We start from the raw sequence: 17,584 nt of genomic DNA, 5'->3' as shown, positions 1-17,584 counted from the left end.
TTGCTCCTGATGGCTGTGCCATCAGTGTATGAATGTGTGTGAATGGTTAGCTTCCTCTGATGGGCAGGTTGGGACCTTGCATGGTAGCCCCTGTACCCATTCAGCGTATGAATGTGTGTGAATGGGTGAATGTGATTCGTAGTGTAAAAAGCGCTTTGAGTGGTCGGAAGACTAGAAAGGTGCTATACAAGTACAGTCCATTTACCATTTACCATTCTCCTTCAAAGACAGTTATAGGACTACATACATATCTCAAAATAATTATCTGCCATACTGGTCAGTTGATCAACTTCACCTTTTCAGAGTATTTGTGCCCCAAAACATATTTCCCAACTTTCTACAGGCAATCACGATGCTCTTTAAGGGTTGCGGAGGAAGGTTGGAGGTTGTCACAATGAGGCCATAATGTACCAGCCTTCAGTGAATCATTGGGGATTTTAAAAAGCTCCCTTTTTTCAATTTTTTCTTTATTTCATCCGTTAGGCCTACCGACTGCAAGCTCGCCATGCTAATGCTAATGCATTAGCTAGATTCTGTTTATCTTCCCACTTCCCTGCAGACATTGTGTATCTGCTTGTAACACATGGCTCTCATCGATGCAGACGATTGGCAGGTTGTCTGTGAGAAAAAGAGAGAGATGGAGATATTATGAAATAACATTTTAAAATACTCTGATCCACGCCCAACACTTTACGCAAAAAACTGGCTCTAACTCGACCCGATACACAACATTTTGTCAGGGCCCGTTGGGTTCAGATCAGGATGCTGAACTCTGTTTGTTAGTCCCTTTAGAACCATAAACACACACAGTGTGTGAAATTGAAATTATGCCCAAAAATGGGTTTTGTTAGTCTGTGACTGTTTTAAGGTCTGGTTAAAAAGCTCAGTGGAACTGCAGAGTTACTTATAATCATCTCACTTTGTCTTTCAGTTTCTTTATTTTTCTTCAAGCTCAGCTCTTCAGCTCTTCCTACCATACACTACATTACCTCCATACAAATACATTACTTGAACAACATTCAGTTACTTTTTGTATGTTTTATATGTCATTATATAGTGGCATTTTTTTAAGTAATATAGCATACATTTTTATATGTAGAAAAGTGTCAAAATGTGATCAAAATTTGTTTGAAATTTAAATAGAGTTTTTACAATTCACATATGGCTGTTTTCCACAGTATTACCTCTGATGCCAAATAAGGAATTTTAAATTTTGCACAACTCCTTGCACTGATTTTTGTTGAATGTGAAAAGTAAATTTATTTTTATGAGAATTTTTATTTTTTGTACGATTTTTAATTGTAAGGTGTTTCTCTTACCTATAACAGTGAGACCTTGTTGACTGTCTTTTTAAGAATGTTTTTACTTATTTTTCTATCTTTTGCAATGTTACTTATACATTTTTTAAAAAATGAAATAAAATGTATTTGTTCGTATATACTTAAAATGTTGTCACTGGTCATTTATGTAATTTGAATTTATTATTGAGAACTGATTTTTGTCTTTATTTAGAGGTGTATGAAGGTTATATTCTCATTTATACTGTTTAAATTTCATCCTAGTTTATGTAAATTAAGTAACAAGCTGTTTCCTCACTGTATGACTGTCACATACTATATAGACTATATAGTATTTGACAGTCATACAGTGTGTGCTTGTTCCAACATAAACCTGCTGGTGTAGTGAAATACTGAATATATAAAAGAAGCCTAGATGCCATGTCTTATAGCTGCTGTACATCAAATAGAAATATTAAGTGAATTGTACACCATTATATGCAAGAACCCCAATATTTACCCTAATATGTTTGCTCTCTTTAGAAACTCTGGCATCTCCTCTAGAAATTACAATCAAGTTGTCTTGGTATGTAAAATGTTGTACAACACACTGTTTTAAAAACAGACAGTGGAGCAGAGTTTGAGAAGTTAATTGGCACTTAGTTTATGTTCTGTCCACTCGGAGCCCTGTAGGATCAACATGTAGAAGACCTGAGTTCATGATGAAGTGTTTATTTCACCTCAACAAGTACAAATTCTACCAGGCAGCATTTGAAAAAAACACAACACAGTTTGTGTAGCAAAAGATAATGCATGTAAAGCACTGATCAGGACCAGACTTGCGGATCAATCTTAACACAGATTGACCCAAAAGATTCAGCTTTCATGATCCTGAACCAAAGTATAAAACCACATAACCACGACGTCTCAGTGAAGTGAGATGTGTGATGAGTGTTTGCTCTCTGCAGTATAAATAAGTCACTAGACACAGTGATTCACCACCAGATTTAACAGCATTTATATAGTGGACAATATAAATGGCAGCCGAAATCTTTATTACTTTATAAAAGTGATAAAGATTGAGTTTACTTTTGTAGCACTTTTCTGCATGATGAATGATGAAAACAGGAAAGTTATAAAACAGCAATTTAATCCAGATTGTAAACATCAACTGATTAACTGCTGTATTATTACAAAATGTACAAAAGTTACAGCAGCAGATGCAAACTGTATTTATGACCAGAATAAAAACTCATAATGAACATTAATTACAGGGCTAAGTGCCTGAATGATATGATAAAATTAAAAGTCCAAGTGAAAAACTTGTTGTCATTATGACTTTTTACCACCAAGTAAAGGTAAACTTGGAGCTATGTCATGCATCACTAAAAAAAGAAAATCTATAAAACAATAAGTTTGGTCCAAAGGTTTACCTAAATACACCATAAATGACAACTGTTTATTTATTTCTGTTGCACATTTCCTCAAAAAACAATATTCATTCATTCAGTTTCATAAAACATAATTTCATAAAACATAACTGACAACTAATTAAAAACAAAATATGAAAACACATGGCACATTTAAACTTTTATACACAAAGTCACTTCACAAAAGTATGATTCAAAATGATATGAATGAATATGACTTACAGCATTGAAAGTATATCTGAAAAAACTTGCTCAACCATGTTATTTAATAGAATAGAAAACATATTTAAAGTAACTTTGGCTTTTTAGTTGTGCAGTATTTTGTTGCAGCTGCATCATAGACATACAGCAGACTGATTTTTGATAGCATGTAGTTTGAGAAACAGTTCTTAAACAGTTTGTTTTCTACAATTAAGACTGCAATTGCTAAAGACTCCCGCAAAAAACACAACAAAATGCTTCAGCTAGTTTTATTTTTACAGCCTTTTTGGTTGAGATATATACACTGGCCAGTGACAAATAATGCCAGCTAGCTGCAAGCAAACTGGAAGTAAAAGAGATCTTAAGGGATTTTAAAAGACACTGTAGCTGCCTCTGCGTTGATCTGGGTGTCATCAGTGAAGGAGCTAAGAAGAGGAGGAGGAGGTGGAGAAGGAGAAAGGAGAGAAAGGGAGGACAGAGGAGGGGAGTTCAGGAGAGGTGAGAAGCTGGTCACACCACGCCGGCTCATCCAGGTTTATTTCAACAAACGGGTCACTGGAGCACACCGCTAACAAAAGAAGAAGAGAAGTATAATATGAGACTTTAGATTTATATTTTCCAAAAATATTTATCCAAAAATACTTAATGAAATACACTAGTTTCCTGTCTTGACTCTCTTTCTGGCAGTTAAAAGATGACATTCATATGACCTGACTTTTTGGCTTAACGTTAGCTTAACACAAAGACAAGAAGCGGGTAGGAAAAAGCTAGCCTAGCTTCATCAAAGGTGCTAACAGCTGCAAAAGTGTTATATTTACAAGTGTTTTTTACCTGAAAAAATGAAAATTAAAAGGGAAATTGTTGGTTAACAAGAACTTTAATTGTATTATTTATTGACCACACTGCAAAAAAGGAAATTTAAGAAAGTTATGATAGCTTATTTTAGGATGAGAGGACATTCTTAGGATTACTTCTTCTTATCAAAAACAAATGATCTTGTGTTGTCAAGCACCATATGCACTATAGGTGGTTATTAGACTTGATTCAAAATTCAAGTATTATGAGAAAACAAGATTGCTTTGCTTATTTAAAAAATCAGACCACAACTGAAGTGTTTGAAGATATTCATTCCTGAACTGAGCCATATTAAAAGGTAGCACTGGTAGCCTACTGGGTAAGACACCACAAGTCATAAACTCATAAGATGAGGTGATTTAAAAGACAAATAATCGTATTAAATAGTTTCAAGCTATCTTTAACTTGAATTTCTGACAGTTCCTTTCTTATATGAGACACTAGTTTAAGATTAGATCGTGTTTGATAGTGGTAAGATTATTATGCTAGTTTCAAAATAACAAAGTCTTTGCATACTTTTCTTGCTAAAAAAAATACAAAATGTAAATAAGACAGATTTGGATATATTTCAAGTCATCTTTTCAAACTCTTGTGTTGAGAGTGTAGCAATTTCCTCCTTTTTTCAATGGGTTAAGCTAGGCTAAACACTAGGACAGCAAACAAGTGCATTTCTCAAAATGTGAAGAATATCTTCGGAGCCTGGTAGGTGTCACAAGAAAAAAATAATAAATTGTGAGCACACTGATTGACTATGTCATTCCAGAAACTGAATTAATAATTTGTGCAATCTGACATGAAGAGAAACAGCAGTAACTGAAATTACAAGTGGCTACTCAGTTAGGGAAGCAAGTGTTGTTTTGGTATTGAAGTGCTGAATTCATTCTTTCATATTTATATCATATTTGTCCATGTCCCCTCTAACACTCTGTTTTTATACAGTTGTGATGAGATGTTGTTTCAGCATTATTGGCCAGTTTTGGCTACTAGTTAGCTGCATAAATATCACAATAAATAAACAGGAAGTTGTCAGGATATGGACATCTAATGTAAATAAGTCCCTTAGGTTTAAAGGATAGATTTGACAATTTATCTGAAGCTTATATGAGGCTTCAGCAGTCTGAGTTAGTCATATCAAGTGGATATCTGCCACATTTACAGTCTTTTTAGCATCAAATTCCCTCTTCTTCGTGTTTCCTCGGACAGTGTTTCTCTGTTGAGCTGTGGTGGAAGTATAGTAACAAAAACGCTGAAGCTTCATATTAGCTTCATATCATCCTTTAAATACATTTTTGCAGAAGAAGGCTTGTAGATTTTGGCCCCCATCACTTACAAGTGCATTATGAAGGGATCTTCTAATGGTCTAATGGAGGACTGATTATGTCAAAATAACCTATACGAGGATATGTTATCTTTGACATTCCTTATTCATATGTTAAAATGTTACCACTGTTCTGTTTGTGCACAAATTATTAATTCAAGGACACAAATTATTCATTTAAGAGCACAAGTTTTGTTTTTTGACATCACACCTGCTGGGCTCCATTGTATTGTGTATATCTACACACACTGTCTCACATGGGTTGTTGTTGTTTTCGTTCTGCTGCTCCTCCCCACTCCCATTGAAGAATATGTCGGTATTCATCAACTGGTCAGACATGATGTCAGCTGGAGGGCTGTTGATACCGATGGACAAAGTCTCCAAACCGTTTGTATCTGTCTGGTCCTGCGGAGCTGTAGTGAGTGACAGGGGAGACCGAACAGAAGAGAGGGAAAGGTAAGACAAGGTGTAATGTTTTTTTCTGTATGTGAAAAGATGACTGAAAACATAAACATTTTGTGTATGTTTGGGTCATGTTGCATTCAAGTTAAATTAAATGAATGTTAAAGTGATTTGAGTTTTTTTCCCAAAACTTAATCTTTCTATTTTCGACCTGAGGAACCTTTTTCCATTTTTGTCATCTTGGCCACAGCTCTTACCCCAAGGTCATACTTTTTAATAGCCTACAGTCATGAACTTACAGAGATTGTGGTACTGAACATCTTTGTGAAAAGCTTTGTGAAATTTTTAAACAGTAATTGAAGAAATTGACAACCAGTTAACCAAAAATCTGCAGCAAAAAGGAAATAGATGGCAAAACAAAGGAAAAACACAGAGTCTTGTATGTGTAGTCTTTCCCTCACTTTCTCTAGATTGTAGATTTTGAGGTCATGGTGGGAAAACCATGAACACCCAAACTACTTCTGTACCTCCAGAACATTTCAGTTCCTCCGGTGGTAAATTTGGTCCAGTTGCTCCCAGTTTTTTAGTTTTTTTCTTGAGAAGAAATACAATTTTGGTGGTGTTTCAATGGACTAGAAGGCATTACACATGTCAATAACTACTGGTTAATACAACTGGCCTAATTTATGAACCCATCTCATTTATGATGGATTAAAGATCTGCTTTTGGCTTATTTCAAAGCTATATAAAAAAATGTAAAATTTCACCTTTCCTTCAACACATGTTTTTTAATGCTATTGATTTCAGAACATAGACTGTATATAAAGATAGACGTAGTGAAGTGTGAGCCATTGGTTTGCATTGGAGCCGGTTTATGAGCATCTTTTCCATTTGGAGCCAGCGGCATTCAACATTCACATGGCAGACATTAAAGCTAATATAAGCCTTCAAATCTTATTAGTGGAGAAATAATTTCCAAAATGACCACCAGCACACTTATTAGAGGGCCTGAATTTAGCGATTGAGTCCATAATGACTCGTTATCAAGCCAATTGGAGCCAGGGATTTTTTGGAGGCAGCACCCATCGTTGGCATTGCACTTTAAGATACTCCTGAATTGGCTTCAGCCTCAAGCTTTGGTAGTTGCCTTTTTTTTTCAGACTGTTAAATTCTGGACATTTGATTTTGTACCGTTCTCTCCACTAGAGTCCTTCTCCTCCGACTGTGGAGTTGTGCCATTGGCTAATGTAGGGGGGGGAGTGTAATCGTTGTTCACCCGGTCTTCAGGGGCTGTTTGATCTATATTGCAACACACACAAACCACATTATACATGTCAGGATATTCTTATACATAGTCATGTTAATTAAAATGTAACCACAGACGCACACAACAAACACACCCAGGTCGTCCAGGTAGACTGGTTCAAAGGTGCCTGTGGGTTCGTTGCAATGGCTGGCAGGACTCGGACGCTGGAGGTCAAATGAATACGTCTGGACAAACAAACAGGCAAGTTGGTAATGACAAGAATGCAACATAAGAGCATCAGTTAGCTCCCTTAACTACAAAATGTTAATATCTCCTTGTATTTTAGAGTAATGTGGTAAAGTGAGTCGGTATAAAAGATGTTTTTAAAGGGAAATTCCTCCTTTATCTTTCTTACCCTGGAGACTCTCCGGAGTAAGTAGAGGATGACACACAGAATAATGATCACCAGGATGATCAACACCAGGATCACGTAACCTAGAGACAGAGACGGAGAGAGGTGTTTCAATTGTATCAGCAGTGGTAGCAGCATATGGGGGCCCATTTGTGCCATTGCATAATCAATTGATTAACTGACAAATGAATAATCAATTTATGAATTATCAAGGAAGTATAGATTTATAGAGAAGTATAGATAAATAAAATAAAAAATAATAAAAACAAAAATCCATTTATACTTGCATGTATACTATGGAAGTATGGAGTCTGCATTGTAAAACTGTAACACTACTTCCATAAAAAGTGACATCATGAAATAAAAAGCGTCATTGGGGGAAAATGCTGTCATGAGATTAAAAATTCAATAATGAACTCAAATAAAACCTAAAAACTGCAAATCAGAAAGATGAAATAACTTTCAATCATAATGAGTTTACGTTTAATAATTTCATAAATTATTTCACAATTCATTGGTTACACCCCACTAGTGCTCTTATTTAAACCAAGGGAACGCTGCCACATCCATTTTAGCTATTTATTTATATTTTTATCTGCATAGTGTACTATTGCACTTTTACAAATATTGTTATAACTTGTTATATTGATGTGGTGTATTTTATTCTCAATCGAAATGAAACTTCATCCTACTGTATACTTTTGCTATGTAGAGTTGGGACAACAACAAACTTGAACTTGGTTCACTTAACTTATTCATATTTTAAATAATAAATAATTATTTATTATTATTGTTATTTATTTATTTAATATTAAACAGGGGCTTGTTATAGAAGGGCATTGCATTTACCAGAGAATAAAAGAGGTGGAGACACATTCATATCTTGTAATTCTGACCTTGTATCTCAAAATTTAAAAATCGGTATCATAATTATAAGGATTGGAAGTCATACTGTAATTACAAGAGAACGTCTTTAATAATAATACTTTTCATTTATGGAGTGTTTTTTGAGATACTCAAAGATTTTCTTTGGTGAATTCTAGTGCTTCCATAGAACTTATGTATTATATTTTCATAAAAAGTGTGTATTACACCTTAAAAAACTATCATATAAAATTAATAATGAAAAATGCACAACAGAGTAGAGTTTGAACATGCTGGTGTTTCAGGATAAATTGCATAAATAATAGTACATCATCTTACCCCAGGACGAACTATCCTTGTCTGCTGGTGTTTCTAAAAGACACAGACAGGTTGTTAGTATTCAGCACTGTGAGGTTCATTAATGCAATTTAATCACCTTCGCCCCCTAGTGGAGAACAGAAGTAAAACACAAACTTAAGGTGTCCAATATCACTGTCTAAACTTTCAAACCCTCTTCAGGTAAAATCCTGGGGTTAAAATAGAGCAGACCTTGAAAATTGATAGATATTATTAACTAGTCAGTGTGATGATTGTCCTGGTGGCCTAGGTGTGAAGACTCAAACCACAATATAACCACAATGTCCTTTGTAGCATGTTATACCCCTCCCTCTCTCTCTCCCCACGTTTCTTTTTTAAATACAAAACCAAAAGCGCAATTATGCAAAATTTCAAAGCTAGACATTCAAACAACAAAAACTCTCATCCTACTGCTGAGAATAAACAATAATCTTATTTCTGTTCTCTCTTTTTAAAATATAAATATAGACATATACATACACACATACACACACTTTTTTCATGACCTCACACTACAATTTCTTAGTCCATGTCTGTTATGTCATATATTCCAGTGGTTCTCAAAGTGGAGCCAACCCCGAGAGGTCCTTGAGGGGTTACTAGGGGGTCCCCAGCAGAAAGAGGAATACTTTATTTTCACTTTAATTCCATCCATAAGTAACACAAAGACAGTGTTTATGACTATTTTGGTCATGGGTTTCATACATCTTCTGTAATAAAACATGTTAAAGCAAAAATCTGATCAGATGGGGGTCCATGTTCTAATTTGTGTCAGTTAAGGGGTCCTTGATGTGAAAAAGTTTGTGAATCATATTACCATATATTACTTCATAAATGTCTTTTGTTTTCTTCTTTGTAATAGCAATGTCTTACATGATGTTTTAATTAATAAATCTGACCAGTTTTTTTTTTTAAATCATTTGGACTTATGTATTATATTTTCATAAAAAGTGTGTATTACACCTTAAAAAACTATCATATAAAATTAATAATGAAAAATGCACAACAGAGTAGAGTTTGAACATGCTGGTGTTTCAGGATAAATTGCATAAACAATAGTACATCATCTTACCCCTGGACGAACTATCCTTGTCTGCTGTTGTTTCTAAAAGACACAGACAGGTTGTTAGTATTCAGCACTGTGAGGTTCATTAATGCAATTTAATCACCTTCGCCCCCTAGTGGAGAACAGAAGTAAAACACAAACTTAAGGTGTCCAATATCACTGTCTAAACTTTCAAACCCTCTTCAGGTAAAATCCTGGGGTTAAAATAGAGCAGACCTTGAAAATTGATAGATATTATTAACTAGTCAGTGTGAAGATTGTCCTGGTGGCCTAGGTGTGAAGACTCAAACCACAATATAACCACAATGTCCTTTGTAGCATGTCATACCCCTCCCTCTCTCTCTCCCCACGTTTCTTTTTTAAATACAAAACCAAAAGCGCAATTATGCAAAATTTTAAAGCTAGACATTCAAACAACAAAAACTCTCATCCTACTGCTGAGAATAAACAATAATCTTATTTCTGTTCTCTCTTTTTAAAATATAAATATAGACATATACATACACACATACACACACTTTTTTCATGACCTCACACTACAATTTCTTAGTCCATGTCTGTTATGTCATATATTCCAGTGGTTCTCAAAGTGGAGCCAACCCCGAGAGGTCCTTGAGGGGTTACTAGGGGGTCCCCAGCAGAAAGAGGAATACTTTATTTTCACTTTAATTCCATCCATAAGTAACACAAAGACAGTGTTTATGACTATTTTGGTCATGGGTTTCATACATCTTCTGTAATAAAACATGTTAAAGCAAAAATCTGATCAGATGGGGGTCCATGTTCTAATTTGTGTCAGTTAAGGGGTCCTTGATGTGAAAAAGTTTGTGAACCATATTACCATATATTACTTCATGAATGTCTTTTGTTTTCTTCTTTGTAATAGCAATGTCTTACATGATGTTTTAATTAATAAATCTGACCAGTTTTTTTTTTTTAAATCATTTGGACTTGAGACCCATACATAGTATATTTGCCTGTATTTGATTCAGTCCAGATACTGTAGAGAAATCACACAATAAACTTAACCGGGGGCACTCTTCCCCAAACCCTCTTCCATATAATTCAATATTTTTCTATTAATTTCTTCCCTGTCTGTGTTTCCTGTCTATATCTACACTGTTGCTATCCAACAAAGGCAAAAACTGCTTTCCAAAGGTCTTCATGATCGTATCTTTCTGGTAGAGTTCTGTTAACAGACAGGAAACAAAGAAAGAGAGGGGATATGACATCCACCAAAGGTCCTCGTCTTCACCACTAGGCCATCAGTACATCTTGAGACCTATTTTAACCATTTAAAGCTTGTTTTACATTCCAGAAAGACATCATTTATGCACGAAGCTTTGTGGTTTTCTCAATGGAAAAGTGCAACATTAGAAATACTTTGTTAGATAGCAGATATCTAGCCCACAAGACTCACATTCACCATCTTACTAAAACATCTAAAATGTGATTATTTTACTAAACAGAGCTTATTTCTCCTTTCAAAACAGAAAAAATATTATAGATTACTCTATACTATCTACACTACACTTACAGAGAGGTCTGAGACTAACTAAAAGGCCAAAATAATCTGAAAAAATAGTCAGTTCGATATAAATTGAATTACCAAAGGTCACAGGTCACCAAAGTATCAGCTACAGGGAGAAATTCAACCTGATGACTTCTTAGTGTTTATTTTATGTTTTCGAAACACATTTCTAATGATTGATTGCTTCACTTTTAATCAGAATAATAATCTTTTACCATTTTAAAATATTTTCTAAATGTGTGCTTATACTGTGTGTGTTTACGCGACCAGCTGTTATCTGTGTCTTAACATTTGTGTGTTTGTCTGTATGTGTGTGTATGTGTGTGTGTTTGTGTGGTAGCCAGCTAACAGTTACAGAGAATATGAGCATGTGCTAGTTGTGGTTTGACACACAGGAAGACAAACTGAGGCTTAGCATACGAATATGTCTGCTGCATCTACACCACTGAGATACTTCACCTGATGAGGAGCTGGTTGACGCCGTAGTCACGCTGCCATTGCTAGCATCGCCCTCGTTCCCTGGCTTTTTACCCGAGGTTGTTGTTGCCTGTAACGTTGTGCTGGATTCATTGACTGGAGTGTTCCCACCTCCAGTGTTGTTTTGTGCCTGTAAAAGACGTCAGAGGGAGATCACAGCTTGTGTTTTAAAGCCTCACATCATTTAGTTAAAGTTTCTTAATCTGCAGAGTCTCAATCAAACTGAATTAATTTTAAGGCCTCTGATTGGCTGACAGCACCAACTTCTGATTCAAATGACTTATTAACATATTTATATATGGTTGTGTTGTTGGATATCTATGTTAAACATGGTCAAAGTTCCAAGACTTGAGGTTTGTTTCATGGTTTGTTAACGTAGCCTGCGCAGTCTATAGATACCTGTTGGGACGCAACTTCCAGAAGCTAACCAATCAGAACAGGGTGGGCTTATCGGAAGGCAGGCCTTAAAGAGACAGGAGCTAAAACGGCCTGTTTCAGACAGAGGCTGAGCTCAGGGGCTGCATAAAGGGCCAGTATAAGATAAGTAAGGAGTTTTTACTGCAAATCAAGCAAAGATATTCCACTAGAGCCCCAGAATATAAATATAGACCTAGAAATGTGCATGATGCATCCCCTTTTAACTTATTGAGCAGACTTTAATTAACATTCCTGTAAAATCAGATTTAAATATGTCTCTTTTAGACGGTGGATCCTGTATTTAAGCTGTGAAGAGGACGTTTCTTTTTCGTGTGAAGTTGTTGTGAAGTTATATAATAATAAATAAATAGAAATAAAGGTGGTGAGTTGTATGTCAGCCGGCTTTTTAATCCTCTGGTGTGAGCTGAGAACAAACATTGCCTCGAGGATGGGAAAACAATCTAAAATATACGTTATGCTTCAGAAAAAAGGCTACTTGTCGTTCATGGCTTACAAAATGTAAAGCGTTTCTAGTATGGGATTTTCAATGATGTGAAAAAACAACAGGTACTGATATTTTAATTCCTAAACATTAATTTTCAATCCTGTCATTGTTTTGTTGCACTTGATAGAGAAAGAAAAACTCTTTGTGAGCGTGTTGTGAAGATGCTGCAGGAACAGAGGCTGTTACCGGAGTTGTTCCATTCAAGGTTTCGCTGTTCTGAGAGGAAGAGGAAGACATGTTGTTGGTGGCATCTGTAGTTTCATCCAGCGGACTCTTGGTAGTAGTCATAGAGGTATCTGTTTCAGACATGGAGGAGACACACAGAATCAGTCGGGGATTTCTGAACACTTCACAGTCTCCATCTCCCTTCAAGCAACACTAAAACAAGACAGACACAGGATGTGGTGGGCACCGTCACCATGGCTGCGACACCAGGAAGTAACACAGAATAGATGCCGATACCTGACATGACATGACATCACACAACGTACTGCACAAAACATGACACAATGCAGCATTACAGACCACATGAGACAATATAAGATGTCCACCAGGGCTAGGACGGGACAGTTCAGGACAAGTTGGACAACATCTAAATTGCCGTGATAAAAAACCCTGTTAAACATGCAATTGCGCCACAGCTAAGGCTGAGTTTGCTGGTTGTCACAGTAACGCATCCTTCAACTGACCTTATGTTAAAGACAGAATCACGTGTAAAACCACTTTTGTAGTTTATTTACCTAAATGTCAGTGCGATTTATGTCGGTAAAACAAAACATAGTCTTAAAAACTCCAGTTCGTGAACATTAATATTCCACTATGAGTCATAATGAGAGTTCTCCTGTAGCCAGACATTAATCATAATGTTAATGACCTTCACTTTATGGGCATTGATGGAGGAAATCAAGAAAAAAGTTGCAACAAAGAGAATGTTTTTGGATTTATTATCTGGGTACTTTCATGCAATAATTTAAGTGGAGTGTTGTCCTACTACTGATTTCTGACTTGGAGGATTCAGCACCCATCTTTACATACTGGGGTTGAGCACGTTGCTGTATTATCTACGTCATAGAAACGCAAAAATACAAGTGCTCCAAGAAATGCTGATAGCTGAGCCAAAACAAATACAAACTGACTGTACAGTGGAAGCTACAGGGATCACAGATTTATAGATTTACTGTGAGGACAGGTTTTGATTATCATTGTTGGACTGTCATTCAGTCAGGATGCTGTTACCATTCATCATATCTATGCGAGCTGGCTTTCTCATCCCTGCTATGAAAAAGACCTTTAAGTTGCAATTTCTTCTATCTCACCCTGCATCTAGAGACTAAGGTGCCATCAACTATAAAGGGTTGCCCTGGTTTAAACTAAGGTAAAGCTCCCAATTCCTACCACATAAGGACTGTACACATTTTATAGTAATCTGTATAGTGTACTGTTTCTTGCAGTCAGTACTTACTTAACTGCTTTATACTAACAGGAAATGATGGAAATGCAATACCTGCACCATGCAAAGAAAATCAAACTGTGACTTTAGAAAGTTACTGCAGGCAAAATGTTTTTCCAAAAACATTTTGGTTGTTTTTTGTTTTCTGACTTTGACCTGTGAGCAGTGGCAGCACTTTGAGGTAAAATAATGGATATCAACAGCAAAAATATATTTTTTTTGTATGCATGCTGACTGTTTTGAGTATACTTATTTTTGTCACTTTGTAACTTCAAAACCTGCTTAGAATTAGTGTGTAGTATTGATTTATAGGCTTAAGAGTCTACAGCCATGCTAGAAGATCTGTGAGGCTTATGCACAGTGGTACTTTGAGCTAAATGGTGACATCAGCAATATTAACATACTAAGAAAGTACAGCGGAGGCTGATGGGGATGTTTGCAGGCATTTGGTCATAAACCACAGTACTGGGTATAATGAAATATCAACACAAGTTAACAAAACAATTCATCCACTGGGAACCATGAACATCTGTACCAAATTTCATGACAATCCGTCCAATAGTTAATGAAATATTTCAGTCAAAAGTGACATGACATCACACAGCTCAATAAAACATTTTTTCAGTGTACCTGAATTATGGTCATAGTCAGTGCTGTTTTGTTGGGAAACAGTTGTATCCTGTCCTCTGGAAATAGGCAATACTGCTAGAACTGAGACAGAGAGAGAGAGATAGAATGATTAAACAACAATATTAAGCAAACAAAATTGAGGTCCAAGCAATCAGTGTGCAAAACATTTGCAGACCTTTCTTGTCAAAGCGCTGTCAAAGTCCAAAACTCTACAGTGATTTCTGCTTCCTTTGGACTCACAGCTCTGTAGAATTATCCCCTTAAAACCTTTTTATTACATTTAGAAAAAATGTTTTCATCGGATACACAGTTATCAACAGTTTTGTTGTGAAATTGCTAACCATACTACAGTGGTGAAAGAAGTATTCAGATTCTTTACTTAAAGGTCCAGTGTGTAGAATTTAGCAGCATCTAGTGGTGAGGTTGCAGATTGCAACCAACTGAATACCGCCACCCACTCCCCTCCCCTTCCAAGCATGTAGGAGAAGAAAGGCCCTCTCTAGAACCAGTGTTTGGTTTGTCCATTCTGGGCTATTCTAGAAACATGGTGGTGCAAAATGGCGGGCGCCGTGGAAGAGGATCCCTATGTAGACATAAAGGGCTCATTTTAATTAAAACATACTTATGACTATGTATTCCATTTCTGGCAAGTCCAGATAAATCTGAGGGGTCGTGAGATGATTAGTGGGAGAGGAAAGAAGAAAAAAGTGCTGATACACAAATCTGTTTTTCTCTAATCTTTGATTTTTGCTGAAATATTAGATCATTTGAACATTTATTGAACTGAAAGCATGTGAAAAGTTTAGAGGGAAAAACCACTATTTGGTGGAGCTGTTAACAACTCATAGACATCTGAAATGTGACCCCCACTACACACTGCTTTTTGTAAGATGTCAAAAGCCAAAAAGGATGGAAACCACTGGTTTCATCTTTAACAATGTGTTGTATTTTAAAAGCTTGTTATATTATCCATTGTGTCAAATCTTCATCTGAAAATTAACTAAAGCTGTTAAATAAATGTAGTGGAGTAGAAAGTACAATATTTCCCTCTGAAATGTAGTGGAGTGGAAGTATAAAGTAGCATCACATGGAAATACTCAAGTTAAGTACAAGTACCTCAAAACTGTACTTAAGTACAGTACTTGAGTAAATGTAGTTAGTTACTTCCCATCACTGTCAGGGTGTACTAATGAGAATGATAGAAGTTTAAGTTGTCCAGCTGCAATTAAACTACCGTAACAAAAGTGAGGGAGATGTCAATCAAACACAATATAAACACCCACACAGTCCTGGAAGGAGTTCTATTTATATAACATAGATGCAAACACCTACAAAAATTAGAATATATATTAATTAAACAGATTTTGGCTCATGTAAGCTCAAGGAATGTATATATATCAACCAAGACAACACAACAGACTTCTGAATATATTCTCAAATTTAGTTAGCAGGCCTTCTTGTTGACTGCTGAGGTCTAATAAGGTTTTATGTCGCTTAACTGCTGCTGCAACAAGTCTTAAAATGTGTGAAAAAACAATAGCTAGTGTGAAAATGTGAGCAGAGAAAAGGAGGGCAGAAGTCTGGTCAAACATCATACCATGTATGAGCATATTTATTATATATTACCACACTTATTCCATCTTATCTGACCTCTAACCTTTGACATTTGTGCTGTTGTTTGCCTGTAAAGTTGGTGTGAACTAAAGCTCATCTGTCTTCCTCCATAATTTGATTAATTTCTTATTTTGATATATTCTACTTACATATGAACATATTATACATCATATGTTATATTTAATCATATATACAGTATATCAGCAAGATATAAAATATCAATATATTTAATACACTGTCTCATATTTTCTATGACTTAACAACCCAGATGTGATGATTGCTGGATGACCCCATTCAGTAAAGAATATATACTGCATTTGTAGACATTTTCAGTTTCAAAATGAACTGAAAAACAACTGATAAATCAGGCAATACCTGCATTACTTTGCCCATTAAATGAGGCTGTACTAATGATCTGGTGGAAGAAGTATTCAGACCCTTTACTTAAGAAAATGTACCAGTACTACTTTATAAAAATACTCCACTACAAGTAGAAGTCCTGCATTTAAAATCCTGATACAGTAAAAGTGCATAAGTATTATCAGCTTGATGTAGTTAAAGTATTACAGTGGTGGTTCCCCTCTCTTGCTTTCTGCATATGACAGATGCTCCTGAGTCCTTGAATGACCCCTAAAAATCATTCAAGTACATGCAAGTGAAATTACTTGAATGACTTATAAAACAATATGCAAAACTAAATCAAGGCCTTAGAAGTTTTGGTGAATAAGTGAATTGCTGTGGAGGCAGCACAAAAGATTTAACCACTGTATCTTGAATCGACACATTTAGGAGGGAAACCACGAGGCCTCTGTAGCCTCTGAGTCGACTAGGTTTCAAAACCATCTGAAATGAGTGTTGCGAGCTGTGAATTCGAAGTGCGAGTGAGCGCGGGAGCCTTGATCTGCTTCCAAATTTACTGTTCCTTTTTCTGCTCTTTTTACTCACTGAGAATCTTACTCACCTCAAAGTCACTTTAGAAAACAACGAAATGAAAAACTAAGTTAGAAATCAGAGATGAAAGCAGGTTTGCAGTTGATCTGAACTCACCGAGGAAGCAGAGGCAACTCCACAACTTCTTCATGGTGACAAATTAATAAACTCTCTCTCTCTCTCTCTTGCTCAGATTTAGTTTCTTAAAGGTGGTGGATGACCATCAGCGAGATCCTTGATTTTGTTCCTTTTTCTGCGACTCTCTTCCTCTTGTTCTATTTTCACTTCTTCTCTTTGAGCTTTCCGCTTCGTGTTTGTGCTCTCTTCCTCCCTCTGCATACACTCTCTCTCTCGGTTTCTCTTAACCTCTCTCTCTCTCTCTCTCTCTCTCTCTCTCTCTCTCTATCTCTCTCTTGTTGTACTTTGTCTCTCTTCTCGTCTATATATACAGTTCTGTGCAAAGGTTTTAGGCACTAAAGTAAAATGAGGATCCTTTCAAAAGAGCCATGAATGGTTTCTATTTATCAGTTGACTTCATACAAATTTCAGTAAACAGAAGAAACCTAAATGAAACCAATATTTGCTGTGAGCAGCTTTGCCTT

At 36.0% G+C, this 17,584-nt stretch overlaps 1 protein-coding gene across 3 annotated transcripts; it reads right to left on the bottom strand.

Moving 5' to 3' along the window:
- Nucleotides 1–1,989: 1,989 nt before the first annotated feature.
- Nucleotides 1,990–17,313, bottom strand: LOC122974175 (suppressor protein SRP40). 3 transcript variants are annotated; one of them, XM_044342136.1, is made up of 11 exons: nt 17,100–17,313; nt 14,439–14,519; nt 12,545–12,654; nt 11,419–11,566; nt 9,435–9,467; nt 8,345–8,377; nt 7,145–7,224; nt 6,884–6,974; nt 6,675–6,782; nt 5,293–5,494; nt 1,990–3,476 (listed from the first exon to the last, which is right to left on the bottom strand). In XM_044342136.1, the coding sequence occupies exons 1-11, from the start codon at nt 17,131–17,133 to the stop codon at nt 3,461–3,463; spliced, it is 936 nt and encodes a 311-aa protein (XP_044198071.1). In that variant the 5' UTR covers nt 17,134–17,313; the 3' UTR covers nt 1,990–3,460. The 3 variants fall into 3 exon arrangements, with proteins under 3 accessions (XP_044198071.1, XP_044198069.1, XP_044198070.1); XM_044342134.1 differs by having other exon boundaries at nt 5,339–5,494; XM_044342135.1 differs by lacking the exon at nt 8,345–8,377 and having other exon boundaries at nt 5,339–5,494.
- Between the last annotated feature and the right edge of the window lie 271 nt (nt 17,314–17,584).

The sequence above is a fragment of the Thunnus albacares genome, chromosome 22 (genome assembly GCF_914725855.1).
Source record: "Thunnus albacares chromosome 22, fThuAlb1.1, whole genome shotgun sequence".
NCBI classification, from domain to species: domain Eukaryota; kingdom Metazoa; phylum Chordata; class Actinopteri; order Scombriformes; family Scombridae; genus Thunnus; species Thunnus albacares.
The sequence above is the reverse complement of the archived record's forward strand: the minus strand, read 5'-3'. Positions and strand labels throughout refer to the sequence as shown.

Bases quoted from the DNA above. Each gene is read 5' to 3' on its own strand.
- LOC122974175 (XM_044342134.1), bottom strand. From the start codon at position 17,133: ATGAAGAAGTTGTGGAGTTGCCTCTGCTTCCTCG. The intron at 6,975-7,144 runs GTAAGAAAGATA...TTGTTTGTCCAG, and splicing joins TACTCCGGAGAGTCTCCAGG to ACGTATTCATTTGACCTCCA. The intron at 3,477-5,338 runs GTGAGACAGTGT...TTCTTTTGTTAG, and splicing joins CGAAAACAACAACAACCCAT to CGGTGTGCTCCAGTGACCCG.